The sequence below is a fragment of the Leucopleurus acutus genome (genome assembly GCF_964270905.1).
Source record: "Leucopleurus acutus genome assembly, chromosome: X".
NCBI classification, from domain to species: domain Eukaryota; kingdom Metazoa; phylum Chordata; class Mammalia; order Artiodactyla; family Delphinidae; genus Leucopleurus; species Leucopleurus acutus.
The window spans coordinates 26,827,556-26,847,369 of record NC_139148.1 but is presented as its reverse complement, the minus strand read 5'-3'; the positions used below and the strand labels follow the sequence as shown (position 1 = coordinate 26,847,369).

Here is a 19,814-nt window from a genome sequence, read left to right as displayed (position 1 = left end):
TGGACTTGGTGGACACAGACCTGGGTGTAAATCTCTTACTCCTTGAACACTAGCTGCTTGCTATTCAAAGTGTGATCTGTGGACCAGCCGCACTGGCATCACCTGGAAGCTTATTAGGAATGCAGAACCTCAGGGCCCACCTTGGACTTTGTAAATCAAAGCCTGCATTTTAGCAAGGTCTGCTGGTGGTATCCAACACATCAAAGTTTGAGAAGCTCTGCTTTAGAGCTTTTCTCTCTTCCATCTTCAGAGTGATTCTCCCAGTTATTTCATTGTCTTCCTCATTTTGCTTCCTTTTGCAAAGGTACTCATTGATGGAGAATGTACCATGCTGTGAATAGAATGGTATTTAGTGGGTGAAACACTAGAGCAATGTGGACAAAATCGTTTTAAAACTACTGTAAAGTGTGGCAAAACGGAAGGTCAACTTTCTGACCTCCAGACTTCTATAAATTACCATTTGTTGGGTAGCCCAGTAGTTGGTATACTTCATTTATTCATCATCACAACTTACTGAGGTGTTACTGCCCCGGTTTTGTAGGTGATTGGAGCCTTGGATAGGTAAAGAACTCACCCACGTTAACCCCACTAGTAAATGGCAGGTCTGGTTTCAAAACCGCGTTTTCATGTGATTCCAAAGCCTTTGCTCTCAACTCCTACTGCTCTTAATTATAATAAAACAAGTGCTCCGGGGCAGAACACTGGAATTGTGCTTTCTCTTGAGATTATACCCCTTCCCCAAGTCTGATGTCAGCATGATTTCCCTTTCAGACTACATCGGGAGAAGATGTTCGAGACTTTGCCAAGGTACTGAAAAACAAATTTCGAACCAAAAGGTATTTTGCGAAGCATCCCCGAATGGGCTACCTGCCAGTGCAGACGGTCTTAGAGGGGGACAACATGGAAACGTGAGTAGTGGCCAAAGCAAACCAGCCTCTCAGTTGACGTATCTCTGAGCTCCTCTCAGCTGAATACCTTCCTTCACTCCCAAATGCAAACAGTCTCTCCTATTTCTTTCTTTAGATTTACTGTATCTAAAAAGAGAAAAGCAAGCTGATGTTCAGTTGCCATTTTCCATGTCAATTGTCCCATGACAATGACCTTTTCCAAAAGTTAAACTTTATCTCACAGGGAGTAAACCACCACGTTCCGGCTCCTAATTACCTCACGAGTCTTGCAAGAAATATGGGACTGTTTACAAATGAGTGATTCCAAGATTTCATTTTGATTTTCCTCCCTTACAAATCAGTAGGCGTGTGTCTTTTTGTATCCGATTGTGTGGTCGTATCTAGTCACTTTTTTCTCCTTGAAAAAAAATATAGTCACAGGAAATTTCTTCACAGTAAGTAGTTATGATTCTCTAGATCAAAATGATGATGTCTTCACCTCTTTTGAACCTTCTCTTCTTTTTTCCATAACTCTGATGGAATCGCACAACTGGTTTTCTTTTAATTCACTTTTCACCTTTGTCTGGCCGTTGCTTTCCATGGTTCATACTTAATTGCACTTCATTTATTTTGACCTTTCAGTAATTTGTGTGTGTGTGTGTGTGTGTGTGTGTGTGTGTGTGTGTGTGTGTGTGTGTGTGTGTGTGTGTGTGTGGCTGAGTTTGCCTGTGTCTCTCTTCACCACCTCATTTTTTGTTTTGCAGTCCTGTTACTCTGATCAACTTCTGGCCGGTAGATTCTGCGTGAGTACTTCCACTGAAGGGTGCTGCTACCACCAACACATTGGCTTGCTTGATTTTTTAAAATTTTTGTTCTGTTTGTTTTGTTGAAAGACGTTTTAATTTCCCTTCCCTCATTTCAAAAATGTTTCCCTTGATAAGACTTTGAGGGTGCCGTCCACCACAGATCAGGAGAATCAGTGAGGTTTTCAGGTCCCCACTTGGTCAAATGTAAACCAGCAGAAATCCTGGCCTGGAGTTCAAATTAACATCAAAGGAATTGTTGGGTTGTTAGTTATATTCCTGGGAGACACGTTTATATATTCTTTCATTATACGCAGGGAAGAGCCTTCTGATTACATAATAACATTCTGTAGCCATATTTCTAGAGATTTAATGCTTTAGGACCTTCAAAAGGATGACGGTTTACTCTTTAGGGCCTGTTATAAGTGGACTATTTAAAAGCAAAATTTGTTTCATGGTATGATGTTGAGTATGGTTGAATAATTTCAATTAGACACGTGGACTTTTTATCAGGTAATGCCATGCTATTGGACCAGTGTTTATATACATGAGTTTCTCAATTTTGACCTAAACTCACTTTGCTCTCTTCTGCAAGCTAAATACCCAGCTCATAAACACACATTTACACTGGAAGGAAAGTGTACTGTAGTCTTTGTTATTATTATTGGTGTGTATTATTAATACTACTGATACTAGATATCAACAGTTAATTGATTTATCTCAGAGTTTATAATGTCATCAGAAAACTCCTTTTAGAGTCCGTGATTGAAATATCAGCAAACAAAGTGTGCATTGTTTTAAAGTTATATTGTGCGGGGTTTTTATAACAAAATTTTGGTATTTAAAAGTGTACTTTATTAAAATATTTATTTAAAGTCAGACAGCTCTATTATATATAAGAAGGTAATGACCAATTTGGAAGACGGGCTTATATAAGAATTCAGTTTATTTTTATTGGGTCTTTTTTATTCCACCATGTAATTTAATTTAAAGTAGGTCTTTTTTTTAAAAACAGAATCCTGTAGTGATAAATGCAAACTATTAATTGAAGTTGATTTTAAGTCTTTTATGGCCTAAAGGAAGTATAACACTTTCCTTTCTTTTGTAAAGCTGCATTATTGTGCCCTTTAATTTTGAGATATGGTAGCTCTACCCGATTTCTTTAATCATCATGCTTAAACAACTTGGGGAGTTATTTAGATTCAGTTATGTTCCTTGCTATTGGTACTTATTTTCCCTATTCCAGGTAGTCTATTTGTTTATAGAAGGTAAAGCCTTTCATAAATTAAAAAAAAAATGTTTAATTGGTATACTGAAATTCTCAGCTGATTGGATCCTGATAAGCAAATAGAACTTATCCCGACACAAAGTAAATCTAACCAACTGACCAATCCAAAAGAAAAATACGCTAAAGGTTAATGTTTTAAAACACATAGAGGTAGCACAACGTAATAAAGAGTAACTAACTAGAGGAAGAAGTTTACTGTATACATAAGCTAATGAGAAAAATTCATGACAGTTTAATGTAACTTATTTTAAGTAGAGGGTGTTTGTCTGTCTTAAATTTTGAAGAACTTTAAAATTAATAACATTGTTTTAGAAAATATCTTCTCTAACAACTGAAACCTAGCCCCACTTAGCCTTTTTATAAAAAAAATATGCTAGATTATTCAGAAATAGTGGGAAATTCTAACTTTGAGGAAGAAAACAACCCCAGCAGGCTAAAGTCCCTGTAATACCAATAATTTTATTAAAGTCTTTACTCATGGGATGGTGAATAATTTATAAAATGAATTGTAAAGCTATTCTATTCACGCAGAAGAGCCAGGTCCTGAGGTGTTTTATTTTGCGAGAACTCTGTCCAATGTTAACAAATCCTGTGACGATGACAGCATTTAATCCATTCAGTATGGATCACAGAATTTGAAAGTTTACTGAGATACAGATCTTTTGTTTTTCCTTAGAAAAAAACCCTTATTTGCCTGCATTTGTCATTTTATTTGAAAGTAAACCTAGCATAAACCTTTTATATTGTTTGTCCACAAATGAGACAGTCGAACAATATTCTTTGAGCTGTTCTGCTTTGAAAACTTATTAATGGAGTTGTCACAAAAGAGAAAATGGTGGTGGGTGGGATGGAATTGGCCATTAGCAGTAATGGGAAGAGTAGGAGTAATCCTTTTGGGGGTATATCATTTTGTATTTAGGAAGTGAGAAGAGAGAACAGTATTCTTACCTTCTCTTGGAAAAGCATTTTAGAAGACTTCGCATTTAGTTTTGTTTCTGGACTACGTAGTTTTGTACTTTGACTAATTCTTGATTTTTAAATGAATCTTCTCTGACCAGTATTCCCTTTTGGTTCATTTTCTGGTTTAATAAGTACCTCCGTTAGCGTATATCTATATTTTTTAGATTGCTTGGTTATTACGAGTTCTTGAGCTTATGCATGCTGTCTTAGGTGCTGTGTACATTCATAAGAAAAATAACGTGGAAGTATCCTCAAGGCTAAGAATGAAAGCTCTGCATAAGATTTTCTGTTTAAGATTTGATTCAAGTATTTTGCATTTACATGCCTAGCTTTCTCGGTGTAGTTATGCTCCAGGGTCTCATGTGTTCTTCTCTACACTAGCAAGGTAGCAACTGTTACAAGGGGAAACACTAATATATTTTCCTCGATGGTGGGCTTTTAGCTTATGAGAAGTATGCAGTCGAAAGACTGGTCTGTTCCAGAAGATAGGGCTTATAAACTAAGGAATCCAGGTACTCAGTTATCTCGACCTGCAGTGAATATTTCAAAACAAACGTTAGCATTTTTTCTAATAATGGGCTGTTCCAGGGTTCTAAGAAATGAGCAGATTATCTCCAAAACTAGAATGAAGATTCACCTGGAAGTCTTTGGATCTGCCTAGTAAATTGGGTAGTCATCCTTCTGTTTCCTCATGACAGCTTTAAGCATCTTCGTAATTCATTCCAAATTTGATTATGGTGACACTTGACCTAGACAACTTTGGTTTCATAAATAAGACATTTATCTCTCAGGCAAGACTTCAGTTCCCTGGTTATTTGCTGTAGTGCGCTGTAATCATCTTATGATTGTGTGTCTTCCTTAAGAAGTATAGATTTCTAGCACATTTCCTATGTAAGCCTAGGTAACTACACGTTTTTCTTTCTTTCTTCTTTTTTTTTTTAATGTAAGAAAAAACAGACATATTCTTCTTAGTGTCCTGACCAAGTCCTTGAATGCTACTTAGACATTGGACTAAACTAATCCTTACTGAGTAGGTTTCTGTTGACTTTTTGATTCATGCCTTTACCTAAGGGCTTTCTGTGTCAGGAGAGAAATGGAAGCGACCTTTTGTCCTCTTCCAATTAAAACAAAAAAGCCCGAGCCCAAACTGGTTTTCAGAACGGATGGATTTTTTCCTAAGGTTAATCTAAAAGATACTATAAAAACTTCAAGGATAATTAAGGGATCAGATATGAAAAGGTGAAAACATGTCAACCCTACCAAAATTCTCGTCTGTGAAGCCAAAAAAAAGTAGGTTTTTATACCCCCAGAGTAAATAGACTATACCTGCTAATCCTCCTCTCTTGTTTTCCCCTCTGTATATAAGCACACAGTATCCCTAATAAGAAATATTTCCGATATTGACGTCCTATTGAAGTTAGTCATTCTTTCTAAAACATCACATTATAATTTAGGGCCATTGAATTTTGCTTTATGAAGTAGTAATACAGTCCCGCTGCTAAACTGGTAGATGTATTCCTTCTTTACAAAATTGCACAAACCGAGACATCTTGATACGTGGAATCGTAAGTAGTCACGGACTGGTGTGGCCTCTTTGGAACTAATATCGTTAACTGCAAATTTATTAGGCAAATGTACAGTTTCCGTTCAATAAGAAGGCAGCTGATAAATGGCACAGGTGTAAACTGTTTAAAATTTTAAACCACATACTGCTAACACAATTTCAGCACTCTAGGATATGAGACGTTACAAGACAGGAGGACAAAATGTCACGTAGAGATTGTCTCCCCCGACCTTTTCTATAATTGAAACTTTCCAGAGAAGTTTTTGATCTCTCTTTATGGCTTTTGAGACAAGCAGAAGTATGAGAAATCATCTCTCAAACCTGGATTCTAAATACTTGATGATACCTAAGATACAGGAACAGCTAAATGTGTACATTAGCCATAGTATTAGACTAAAAGCATTCTAGGCCATGTATATAGAACATAACTGTGTGGTGGGGGTTTTTTCTCCATTAATGGATGGTATCTGTGACTAATAACATTTTCTGCCTTATAGGCCTGCCTCGTCCCCTCAGCTTTCACACGATGATACTCATTCACGCATTGAACATTATGCTAGCAGGTATGAGACTAGTTGAATGCCAGGCAAATATTGATTGAAATAACTAACCAAGGAAAGCTAACCTATATTAATTTTAAACGGATCTTTTCTTTTTCCCCAATCTTGTCTGATTTCTACTAATCAGCTTGCCCTCTAACGTGCATGCCATTCCACTGCATGTTGGTTTCGGACACCGATAAGAGCACCAGCGCAGAACAGTCTCCCCTAACCCAGGCCTTTAAACATTCCTGATAGCTTTGTTATGTTTTATATACTGAGCACGTGTAATCAGTTGACTTAGAAATCATGTAACCTTCGTAGAAAACTGCTAGACCAGACATAAGTATATGAAGAAATTATACTGTGTTTATATAGAGACTATGAAAGCACTGGCTTTCCATTTCTGTGTGTATTTCCCATAATATGCTGTAAAGAAGAGAATCACTCATTTTCCTAATCCCTGGGCCTTTCTGTCCCACTTCCTTTGTGTTTGAGGTAACTCTTATATCTAAAAACGAAATTGCTGATTGTAAGATATGCTTGTTAAATAAATCCATAAGAGTTTGGTTCACTTTTAAGTTGTAAAAAGACTTTATTATTGTTTGAGGTGAAGGAGGTGTTTGAAGGTAAAAAGCGGCAGAATGTATAGAGAGCTTACTGTGAATCTATCTTTTATCAATAGTCTAACTGCTGAACATGTTTATCAACCGTAGGAAGTATTAACTAGCTATATATAATTCTGTCTTCAGTGGAAATCTTTAATTGTCTTAAAAAACACATGGGATAGCGTAAAGTACGGAGTGTATTTGTTGTTAGGGAAGCTTTTCTCGTGAAAACAAAGGCCTCTTCTCAGTGAAAGGAAGATCAATCTGTGAAGGAAAAAAATACAACTTCTCTTGTCATCTGCAGCGTAAGTGTAAAGCTACTTAACTAGCTGTGGTCCACCACTCACTGCCTCAGACGGCTGGGCCAACACACACATCCTTTAATATGAAGGATTCCTTTCTCCTCTTGACATGATTTATCCTTTAGTTTTCAGGAATGTTCGATTAGGTCTTGAATAGATTCTAAGAAGTCACATAAGTTTTAATGAGCTTTTACGTTTTTTATCAGGCTAGCAGAAATGGAAAACAGCAATGGATCTTATCTAAATGATAGCATCTCTCCTAATGAGAGCATGTAAGTATCCTGTCTCTTTTTACAAAATGTTCCTGACCATGAAATTGCTTTGAGGGATTTAGAGGTAGGCTAGCGCAGAAGATAGGAATTAGCGTTTATATTCATTTGATCTTTCAAGGAGACTTTCATTTACTTTTTTTTCTTTAACTCTTGACAACCCGACACAGAATGAGCTCATCCAAATTGTGGCATTATGGTATTCCAGATGTTCCAAAATGTTCCAAAACATTTTGCCTTACTCTTATTTAATGCCATACTACCACAAATGGCAGGGTCCCACATACTTAAACTGTATTAAATGTTTAAGCTTTGACCAAACCTGCAGGATGTTTAAAGGGATTAGATATTAATTTTTAAAGCGATGGCTAAGTAGTGTTTTCTCCACTCGTGGGGAGTAGAACTAGAATCTTGGTGTAGTTGCACTGGCATTCCCATATGGTAGGCTAGATGGGCATTTTCCTTTAGAGATCCTACCTAGTAGATTCTTGTGATTTAGCGTCTTCAAGAGCTAAGTCAAGTGAGGCTATCTTGTGAAGGGTTTCAGAAGAAGAAGTACAAATTGAGGTCACGGTTTTGTAGTGGGATGATAAGCCAGGCCTGTCAAATTTAAGCAAGGCGAGAGAGCGGTGCTCAAAGTGGCGGAGAACACAGCTATGGCAGGGAAACAGAGGCTTCATTACAGAGTAGGGGAAGTATTCACAATAAGGAATCTTGCCATGAACCAAGAGGCTGAGGTTGGAGGGAGAAGACTGAGAAGCAAATATGGAGGACAAAATAAGGATCTGCTAACTGAATGGATAATTTAGGGAGATGAAACCTAGTCAAGGTACAATAACGTTTTTAGTTCGATAAGTTACGGATGTCTCACCACTTTGTCGTAGAGAATCTAGGCAAAGGGAAAATGGTAAATTTATCATACGTAGTTGGTGTGGCAACCCAAAGTCACACTCAGATGAGAAACAGGCTTTATACGGATTAGACTGAAGGAAGCAGTATCCAAGTGGCATTTATACATAACTGGTTATTGAAGACGTGAGAATAAGTCATCTCATCTGGTACATAAAGGTGATCAAGGTAATAATAAAGAATAAAGCCAACACTCAGCCATTCGTGTATGACTTAAGTTACTTAAAAGAAAACAAAACAGCCTTTTCCCCCAAACATAACTATGGTGCATTCTCTTTCTTAGCTGTGGGGAAAAGTATTAATAGTATTAATATATAAACTACTTTGACAGAAAAATATGTAAGCAAAGAATCAACGAAATGGAAACAACCTGAACGATTTGCTCCTTGGGGGCACTGATTTGAATATTAGAAGCTCTAGCACGTTCACGGTAATTCACGTGGTACCTGTATAATAATGGCTGCCATTCACTGACTGCCTCAGAAAACAGTAAGAGAAGTTGAATTATAACTATGTGTTGTAATTAAACGTGGGAAGTCCTAGCAATCAAACTGCAGAATTGGGGAAGAGAGCTGACAAATTAGGTGGTCACAACTGCTTTCGTTTTATTTTTAAACGAAGGAGGGCGTAAAATCCATTTTGGCTCAATGTTGGATGGTAATATCATATCTTAGGGGCCGATCTGGGCAAGTGGTTTGGTAGATGGGTTGACTTCACTTAAATGTTTGTTTTTAACACCCAATAATTATTTTAATTTTAACTTACCAACCAATTACCTGCCTTGATGGACCAAGATCATTTAAATTAGGAGGATTTTTTTCCCCTAAATCTGAAAGTTTTTCAACTCAGAGGACATAGAGATGAGAAAAGGAATTTAAAGGGGTGTGGAGAGGGAAAAATTAACGTATCATCTTACTGATACGTAGCCGGAAGCGAAGGGATTTAGCCTGTCACTAAGAGCAGAATGAAGTTCTTATAACTCGGAGGTACACAGGCTTTTCAGGAGCTGGGGGTGATGCATTTAGAAAATAATTTCTTCTGTGTATGAGAGAGTTCCTAGATACGAGGAAAGATTGCAGCTTCCTCCCAACGTATAAGCCTTTGGCCTCTTTGTTCCCCAAGGTTAGTCTTTGAAAAGCTGCTCTGAGGAATGCGTTGTTCAGTCCTCTTGTATTAGTCACCTTAATGGCTTTTTTTTTCCCTGCCAATTTTTGTTTTTCTATCTAAACAATAATTGAATGAAATAGTAGTCACTTTTATCTGTAGTTTCATTATTGTTATCATCCTGCCTCTGTGGGGTTTATAAGTTGAAACTGGCTTACCAAAGCAACACTTTTCACTTGCATTGCTTTCCACTTAAGAAAATATTTACTCTCTTATTTTAACGGCTTCAGTTTTTTCCTGGTTAGTATCAACAACACAGTGGGTGAGTGAACAGATTGTCTTGACAGGCTTGGTAGCAAAAGCGTTATACAGCCATTATTACGTCTCTTAATATTTACTAACGATTGATGAAACTGTCAACGTAGAGTCCCAGTATTACTGTCATTCTACCATTCATTTACCCACGTAAATAGGCCAACCAGATTCAATGGAAAATCTGAGCAAGAAACACTTGGAATCGTCACCAACAGGATGGTAGACCACAAGTTCAGGAGTATCAAAATGTCTTTAAAAGCAGGAAAAAGGGTCTAATTAATTGTTAAGAGCAAATAACTGTTTCTATTTTTAAAATACACACCCACGTCCCTGACCCCCAAGGCAAAATAAGGGGGGAAAAAACCAAAACCTTTGATTTTATTTTCCAGAGATGATGAACATTTGTTAATCCAGCATTACTGCCAAAGTTTGAACCAGGACTCCCCCCTGAGCCAGCCTCGTAGTCCTGCCCAGATCTTGATTTCCTTAGAGAGTGAGGAAAGAGGGGAGCTAGAGAGAATCCTAGCAGATCTTGAGGAAGAAAACAGGTGAGTTTTCTTTCTAGCTTTGTCATTGGTATGCAGAGTGCATACACTTGCGCACATAGAAAAGTGCCAGGAATCTTCACTTAGAGTCATTTTATGTCTAATTGTTTTCTCCAATAATCTGTTTAGGTCCGTTTACAGAGTCTCTCTCTCTCTTTTTTTTTTTTTTTTTTTTTTTTTTGTCATCCGAAAGAAGAAGATGAATGCAATAGCATAAGTAAGAACTCATATAGTAGGTGTTAAAGGAATGAATGCTGATGGTGGTATTTGATTCGTTGCATGCGTTTCGGAGGCTTTGATTTTATGTTTGAGAATAGAATTTAAGAACAAAGTAGGTCATTTAATTTTATGATGATATGATTTGTACATGTGTTTGGCCATATTATCTATCTCAAAGCATTTGAGCAAGTAGGCTCATTGGTCATATTTGGGAATGAATTAGTTCATCTTAGTTTCCATCATCAAATACAGCGGTCATTTATGCACACTGTCCTAGCAGATTAGTGAGACAATTCCACTTGTCAGTCATCACCTGAAAAACATGTCCATGGAAAAAGAGCAGAAATTATAAAAGTAAAAGAAAATTTCCTAATGACTGTACAGAGGACAAAGATGCAAAAATCTGGCATATTGTGGGATGTCAGGATAATGCAAATCATTGGACTTTTCCTTTTGTATTACGTTTATTATATCACAGGTCCCTTGGTTAAGAAAGGCTTTCGCACATGATCACTTCTAACTCAGTGTGCCTTCCTTAGACAGATGCCACCAGGCGAGTCTTTAAAGAGCAAATGCTCAAATCTGTGGGACTTGAGTACTTTCATCTCTTTGGTTTAGCCCAAGGCCCAAGGACCTCTTAATCGAGGCAACACAGTATGTCTGAGAACCAGTGCCCTCGGGGAGTATGTCACCTCAAGATGAAAAGGCAAATTGCCATTCATCCGTTGCTTTCTCCTGCCACTGGCCTCTTTCTAGCTCTCAGTACCTCTGACCTATGGCCAGAGCTCCTTATCTGGTCGGCTTCCCTTTGTCTCTTTCTCGCCCCTCCAATAAATCCTCCATGCTGGCTGTACGTAGTTGTGCATCTCTCCAGAACCAAGACCCAGCATGGCATTGTTCCTTCACTGGATTTCTGCATCGTTTAAAAAACCTAGCTTCTCAGCTGGGCATTTTAAACCTTCCACAGTTTTCTCTTGACCTGCTTTTTACAACTTCATCTTCTTTTGTACCTGTTGTGGCTGCTGTTCCTGAATGCATCCCGCTCTCATCCACTTTCTGGGTCGAGCTCAAGCTTGCGTCTCAGCCTAGCTACTAACCCCCATCGCTCCACCGCCATAGCTGGCAAAGGAGTCCTTCCCATCCTCCATGCCCTTGCTCAGAATGATTTTCCCCACAGAGCCCTGTTAGATCCCGGCATTTGCAAGTAATCTATCATTTGACTGTGTTCTCAGAATACTTTGGACCTTTCTCAGAGACCTGTGTTTCAGTTTGCTTTTTGATCAGTTAATTCCCAATGCTTCCCTCTAATGGAGACAGTGAATGCCTTTGGAATAAGGCCTGTGTTTTAGTCCTCTTAATGTCCCCTATGGTACCTAGCACGGTGTGACTATTTAATGGGTTCTCCAGAAATGTTTGCTAAAAGCCCGAGTTAAGAATACAGAGGGGATGCCACACACATACCATTCAGGAGGTAATACTGAACATTCTGTGGGTTTGGGCCTTATTTGTAAGACTGGCAATGAACATCATGGTAGATAAAACCTTTCCCTCTACTTTATTGAGTACCATTAGTATTCATTTATGTTAAGTCTTTAATTATTTTAGGGGTCAAAGTCAAATAGGAAGAAAAAGTTGGTATTGGCATTATAAATGGAATTTGATGTTACCCAGGAATAGAAATATTTTTGTACAGTATGATTGTCCATTGTGTAATATATCTTTCCGTTTCATTGGTCAAGAGTTCTGTCTCGGTTATTATTACTACACTTGCCCTCCACACCCTGACAACCAGGCCAAAGAGTGCTGGTGAAGAGTACTTGGAACTATCATTTGTATATCATTTCGTCATTTTCAGAGCACTTTAATGCATTTGGGGTCATTTAATCTTCCTAAAAGCCCTGTGTAGAAGATGGATGAGAAAATGCAGGTTCAGAGGTTCAAACGGCTTGACCCAAATTTCACAATCAGCCAGTGGCAGAAGCAAATCCAGATCCAGATTTTCTGACTCAAAATAGCCAACTGTGCCTTGCACCAGAGCCTAAAGAAGAGTCATCCTATGTAAATATCATTTGTGTAGAATTGTGCATTCTATGTAAATATCATTTATGTAGAACTGTGGCACATTCCATGGAAGGTACCTTTACTTGAGGGAATATTTTTAGGACTACATATGAACAACCCTGTCCATCGACTTGTGGTACAGTGATCACTAGTTTACCCTGAAAGATATCCGAGACCATTCCCCAGGAATGACATGGTTTATTCTCCGAAAGAAAGAAAAAATAAATTGCACCAGGGCTGCTTAGAGCTCCAAAATGAAGAATCTGGTATTGGTGCGCGTCTTTCTGTAAGTTATCTTGACCCTCAAGTAAAGGTCAGGATGAGCTTCCTTCTATCTCTCTCTACTTTGTCAGATTTTCACTTCCTACCAAATCCCAAGAAACGTCTCTGCAGAGCTCCCCTCCTGAAGGTAGCCTCTGGTTTTCTTTGCTCTGTCCTCTCCTGTCTTCCTGCAGTTCTTCTCAAAGAAATTCAGAGCCGTGGCTTTGTCCTCATGGTCCTTGAGTTCAGTGTTGCTTAAAGGAGCCTGTAATTCACCATTTCCTTTCCTTCCTCTGAGAGAACCCGGGAGGTCATTAGATGTCCCCTGTCCGTGCCCGCCAACCTAGCTATATTTCTCTAGTCAAACTGGCTACGTAATTTGACAAACACAAGCAGACATTTAGAGCAAATGGGAAAGGATATTTAAAACTGAGAGCATCCCATGTCCTTTGGACACATGTCTATGTGTACTTCCTGTTCCTTCATCCTGTAGCAAGGGCTTATCTCCACATGACAGTTAGCAAGGGCAAGAGGCTTGATAAGATCCCCATTCCTGACTAGATGTTTATTGAATTCTGCTATTCGTGACACCTCCCCACCATCCCCTTGGAAAACAGAAATTGGCTAATGAGGAAGTGTCTCAAGGATATCTTATCTCTGTCTTTCGAATTCCATTTCTCCCAGTTGTGGCCACCTAGCATTCAATAAATATTTGTTGAATAAGTTAATGAATAAATGAATTGAAATGAAGCTGAATTTATTTTCGTTGTAGCACTCATGCATGTACTTCTGGCTAAAATTCTTTTTACGTCCTAACTTCATAGAGGAAAGCCTTTTGAAAGCTTTTCTTGTGCTTGCTTTTCAGAATACTTCGCATTTTCAAACTTCTTTGATGAGCACCAAGCCTTGCTTTGTCCTAAATTTAGAATGTTCAGAATTCGTTTTCCGAATCCTAAGCCCCGCGTGTCTCCCCCCACTGGCTTTCTCTGATTCTTGCCTTATGCCACAAAGATAAGGCGAAAGCTCTGAGCAAAAGCGAAGTCTGCCTCTCAGTTTTCCCGATAGGGTCTCTCGTAAATTTGGGTGACTAGTGACTTATACGGTCTTTAACGTTTCACTTCTGCGTAATGTTTCTCCCTCGTACCACAGATAATTCTGATTCACCTGTTCGGTCGAGACCAGTTGGATGTCGAGAATTTGCTCCATTGTGCGTCCTTAGCATTGCAAACTCCAAGTTCGCTTTTGTCCGGCGTACAGGACAGCCTGCAATCTGCTGACTTAAATCTGTAGTGACAAATTTCGATGTATTTTTCTCTGCACTACGTGAACTCAGACTTGCTCTGAAATTCTAGGTATGACCCTAGCAATGAAAAGGTAGCCTTTATGAGAGACAAAACCTCATCGCCATTCTGCTGCCTGCGCATCAAATTGATTAGATTGTTCCCAAGTCTAAAAGGAGGGTAAATACTAAGCTGATTTACTGTGAAGTCTAAAGTTAATTAAAACTGTTAGTAGATGTTTTATGACGACAGAGGATTCTGAATTTTTAGTACCCGCTAGGTACCTTTCCTATGTCTTGTTGTTGGGCAACCAGTCATGAGGCAGCCTAAGTGTGAGTTTTCCCTTGATCCTTTTCACTCCTGCAGTGGCTATGCAGGATTGTAAATGTTACATTCAGAAAAACTCTAGATGGGTTACTTACACCACTGAGTTAAACTAACTGGCGATCGTCATCCCGGTGCTTTCCCTTGTAAATGAAGTGATGACTGGGCCCGGGGCTCATAGTTTTCAATGTTCACAGTCTCAGGACGTCTTTATCCCACGTTCCTTCCTTTGGTCTTTGTGTGAGTCTCACGTGATGGTGAGGAGATGGCCAAGATGAAGGGAAGCCGAAGCGGGTCAGGAGTGGGCATTCCGAGCTGAGCGAGGAGCATAAACAAAGGTTTCAGGGAGGCACAGCACGGGATGCTTGGGAAACCGCAAACAGTTGCGCGACCTCTGTAATAAGGCAGGAAATGGGAGGAGATGAAGCCGGACAGGTCGGCAAGGCCAGGTGGGGAATGACAAGACCAGGTGGGGAGGGACAAGGACGCAGTGCGGTGCTGTGTGGGGGCCTCCTCACCTGGTACGGGAGCCCCCCCGGGGTGAGCCAGGAGCGATGCTGTTAGACTTACACTTACATGTGTGACTTGGGCAGCTGGGCGGAGGCTGGGGGGACTTTGAAGAGCACAGGCCTGGAAGAAGGAAGTCAGATGGGGAGGGAGCATGGAAGCCCAGGAAAGAGATGATAAGGGCCCACAGGAGGGTATTAGAAATGGGGAGGATGGGCTGAATCTGAGGGATATTTTAGGGGAGGGGAGAGGCGGGGCTGTTTGGCTGGCTGGTTGGGCGGATCTGGGGAGGGAAGGAATGAACCCCAGTTCTGGCGGGTGCAGGGCGAGACCACGGTTGTTGGCAGCTGGGACTGACAACTCAGGAAGAGCGGCAGCAGGGTCGTCTTTCAGTTCAGCAGGATTTACAGAGGGCCTTCCTCAAGGTCGAGTAGCTGGAAGATGGTGAATGGGGTGCAGGAGACGTTGAGTTTGAGGTTCTGGTGGCATACCCACGGACAAATGTCTGACGGTGGGAAATGGAACTCTGAAGCTGGAAGGAGGGGTGTGGGCCAGAGATAACAGATCTGTGAGTCCCCAGCTCATAACTGGTAGTCGAAACTGAGAGTCAATTTATCTACCCAGGGAGCACGTGGCAGAAGGGGAACAATGGGCTTGGTAAAACTCTAGAAGATGTAAACATTAAAATGTTTATAGAAGTCACTTTATTGTTTAATAGGTAATCCATGCACATTATATGAAATCCAAAGGGTTTAAAAGGCATATAAAGATAGTGAGTCTTTCTCCAACCTTGTCCCCTGGCTGTCGTGCTCCCAGCGCTGGGGGCTGCCCGCTTTACTTCTTCCTCGTGTAATCTTTCAAAGATACTCTCTACATACACAAATATTTTTGTGGTTGTTGGAATTATTTCACACAGTACCATGTAGTGTTCACTCTGGTCTTTTCGTTCTACTTAAAGATCCCTAATTACACACGCTGGAGGAATATCCCAGAAGAAGAGGGGAAGAGAGCTTGGGAATGATAGCATTTTCCCAGAGGAGGCAAGAGGGAGAGGGGCACAAGGACACAGGAGGAGGCATGGTTTTGAACGGGAGAAGGGCCACCTCTGAAAATCATGTTGTAGGTGACGAAGCCGGGGTAAGGAATGGGGGTGGGGAAGATAACAGTGGATGTTAACTGTCCAGTACACATCATTGGGAATTAGTAGAGACTGATTCTCATAGCTGGCCTACACATTTTTTTAAGTTGAATTGGGGGGAAAAGAGTCGTGTACGAGAAAGTTAATGAATCTGGGCCCTCATGCCACTTGGCAATACGAGCCCCCCAAAACACAGGGCTACAGAGCCTTTTTAGAGAAAGGGAGCTGCTTTTCTCATATAAATCAAACCGACAAGGTCTTTCATGGCCAGAGAAGCTGAAGGGCCTACCCACTGCATTTAATAAGGTGTGCAGGAGTCAACCGCCCCTGCTCTAGGCAGGCAGGGACGACAGTTACATGGGGCGGGGTCACCATGATTCCCAGGCTCAGTTTCTAACTAAGCCACCCAATAACTACATTTCCTTCAGTGTATCCTGAGTTAATCGAAGCTTGTGGACGGATGACCCGAGTTCTCCCTCTTTTTAACTGTCTTGTTAAACTAAATGTATTAATGTTGCCTTAAACCTCTTCGGGGAGCAGCATGAGGTTTTCCTTTTTTAGAAGAAAAGTTTATTTTTCACAGTAGAGACAGTTTGAATATTCATATTATGAATTCTCTGTAAACACACAAACAAAATTTAACTTGGAATACAGGTAGCCACGTATAATCTTTTTTTTTTAATTGAAGTATAGTTGATTTACAAGATTGCGTTTCAGATGTACAGCACAGTGATTTGGATATATATGTATGTGTATATATTTTTTTCAATTCTTTTCCATTATGGAATATAGTTCCCTGTGCTATGCAATAAATCCTTGTTGTTTATTCTGTATATGGTAGTGTGTATCTGTTAATCCCATACTCCTAATTTATACCTCCCCCCTCCCCTTTGGTAACCATAAGTTTGTTTTCTACGTGAGTCTGTTTCTGTTCTGTAAATAAGTTCACTTGTACTCTTTCTTAAATTCCACATATGAGATATATAATATTTGTCTTTCTCTGACTTCATTTAGTATGATAATCTCTACGTTCATCCATGTTGCTGCAGATGGCATTAGTTCATTCATTTTTATGGCTGCGTTATTCCATTTTCTGTGTGTGTGTGTATGTATATATATACACATGTGTGTGTGTATACACACACACACACACACACACACACACACACACACACACCACATCTTCTTTATCCATTCATCTGTTGATGGACAACATCATGAAGTTTTAAGTGCACATACTCAATCTATTTAAATGGGGAATATGTTTTTTAAAGACTGGAGTTATCACTCGATTTTAGGGTCCTCTGTCTTAGATGTCTTGGAAATCATAACAAAAACTCGTCTGGTGAGTTTAGATCTTGGCATAGGAAATTGGCTAGTCATGAGGACTGCTTCATCCCACAGAAGAACTGACGTACCCCTCTGGTGATAACAGTATTCACAAGTTATTGGTACAGCTGCCATCTTCCTAGAGCAAGCAGGATAAAAGCTGAAGTTCTTACAATCCAATTTCCCTTTTTAGATCCTCCATGAAGACCCTCATCCTTCTTTTGGCTTTTGTTACCAGACCATCCTGCTACAGTAGAACTGACTGTAGTCTTAACTTTCTTTAGTTACTTTCCAGGCCTGAGGATATCATTCCATTCAATTCAACAGCTAGTTAGTGAATGCTTAATGTGTTTTTCAAACAGGACTACAAAAAGGAATAAGCCTCGGTTCTTACCCTCATGGGGCTCAAACTTTAATAAAAAGACATTCAAATATAAACAGTTATAACCCAGTGTTACAAGTGCTCTGAGGGCACAGAGGTGAATGACTAATTCTGTCGGAGGGATTGGGGAGACTTTCACAAAGGGAGGTGAACATAAAGGCTGAATAGCAGTTTTCCAGGCTGAGAGAGGGCGTAAGGTTGAGCCTTGCAGACTGTTGGGGCAGTGAGTTATGTGTGGCCAGAGCACAGGATGAAGAGAACGAGAGAGTAGTGGAATGGTAGGTGGAGACCACTGTTTAAAGGGCTTTACATGTCAGCCGAAGGAGTTTGGACTGTATCCTATGAGCAGTTGAACAGTGAAGGCTTTGTGAGGAGGAGAAGATTTAGCAAAATAATTGTAAGCAGGGAGCTAAAGCCGTGGAGATTGGTAGAAGGATAGTGCAACAGTTCATTGAAATATGGCCAGGTTCTTAACTAAGGATCTCTTAGGCAAGTGAAGAAGTGATAGAGAAATGGGAAGTCGCTGGGTGAATGAGGCCAGGGCAGATGGGAGAGGAAGGAATTGGGTGGTATGAAATTTTTTATCAGGGAACTGGGAAATGGTCATTAAAAAAACAATATCAATAACAACATAGCACACACAAGAAAAGCTACTGATTGGCCAAGGTCAATGGATAGAGAAAAAGAACTATGTATTGCGCATGCTGAGTTCTGTTTGCCCAAGGAGATTCAAGGGGAAATTTCCTATATTGATTTTATGTATTCACTTTCCAAAAAGGATTAAAAAGAAAAACATAGCAAGTAAGATTCCTGTAGTAGAAGTAGTAAATCAATGAACATAGTGGGGATTAACTTAGTTGATATAATTGAGCTTCAAATTTAGTTTGAGGTTCCCTGCAGGCAGGGGGAATAAGAGGAAACAATGATTTGTCTATCTCTCAATATTGGATGAAAGAAGCGTGAAACTTTCTAAGGAAACAGCGTAGTTTTCCTGGTTCTAAATAACAGTAACAGCAAAAACAAGTAGCTGTCATTTGAGTGCTTGCTGTGGACCAAACCTGTTCTGAGTATATGTAAGATCCTATTCAATCCCCACAACAACCCCATGAACGGGACGCTGTTTCCCAAATAAAGACTCCACGACACAGGGTATGAAGGACACGCCACACAGCTAGCAAGGAATAGGGCCTGGATTCAAACTCAGGCATTCCTGGACTCTTAGACAGTGTTAATGCTTGGTGTGATTACTGGCTAGTCTCCTTATCAATATTTTTATAACAAAGACTGAAGGAAATTTTATGTGGCTGCTTCTAGTAGCCTTTGATAATTGTGGAAAGCTTGCCACTAAAGACCAAAGAAATGATGACAGTTCTCCATGGATAAAGGTCACTATTGCCCAAAATGTGTTCTATAACATACCTCTAAGATACTCTAAAAAGACTGATTCTAAGGACAGATAAACTTTGGAAGTGCTTGTACTGGAAAGTGTTGATTAATTTGCGTTTGCATTGAAGAGTCCAGAAGTAAAGAAACATGATTAGCTTTGTTTAACCCAGTGTTGGTTACACATACTTGACCTCAGCCCAGTTGTACTGTTCTGTGGAACTCACTTTGGTAAGAAATACAAGTCTGTACTAATGTCTCTGAAAATGAAACCTGGATTTTTCTCACGAAAGTAACTTCTGATTTTCTCCAGTAGTAAAGCCCTACAACCCGAGAGACCAAAATGATTTAGTCTGGAAAAGTCAAAGATAGGTATTAAATCATCTCCCGTAAGAAGAGATAATTCTATGAGGTCTTTTTGTGGAACATCCCACCGTGAGTGACCTGGCTTTCCCATCAAACCACAGAAAAGCATTTCCACCAATAACTTGACAAAATTAATTTGCTATATGGAGCTCTTAATTGTTGTTAACTGATTGAATTTCGATGGATATCTACCAAACACAGGAACTTTTGCTTCTATAACAATTACTGTTGGATTTTGCTGCGTAAGTTGTTAGATGCGAAGGCCAGTTGTTACTTGAGGCCTCTCCTGGGTTGTGATATAAAAGTGTATTACCAACACATGGGAAGATATTAGCAGGAATGCAGGTGTAACAGTCATCTCAATGACAGATTAAGGTATACATTTTGAAGATGTGTAGCTAGTGTATGGTCCTGTGTAATGCTACTTGAGGAAGCTGATTCCTTTTCTGGCACTGAAATGTTAGAGGAAGG

General features: G+C 39.8%; 1 protein-coding gene across 4 annotated transcripts in view; it reads left to right on the top strand.

The window, feature by feature from the left end:
* DMD (dystrophin) overlaps positions 1–19,814 on the top strand; it is a gene marked incomplete at its 5' end in the record, with an annotated part of 2,126,456 nt that overhangs the window by 2,057,312 nt on the left and 49,330 nt on the right. For all 4 annotated transcript variants that reach the window (XM_082864911.1, XM_082864912.1, XM_082864913.1 and 1 more), the window contains 5 exons: positions 772–908; positions 1,652–1,690; positions 6,000–6,065; positions 7,158–7,223; positions 9,938–10,096. In XM_082864911.1, coding sequence (XP_082721037.1) covers positions 772–908; positions 1,652–1,690; positions 6,000–6,065; positions 7,158–7,223; positions 9,938–10,096 — 467 coding nt within the window. The remainder of the gene's footprint in view (positions 1–771; positions 909–1,651; positions 1,691–5,999; positions 6,066–7,157; positions 7,224–9,937; positions 10,097–19,814) is intronic.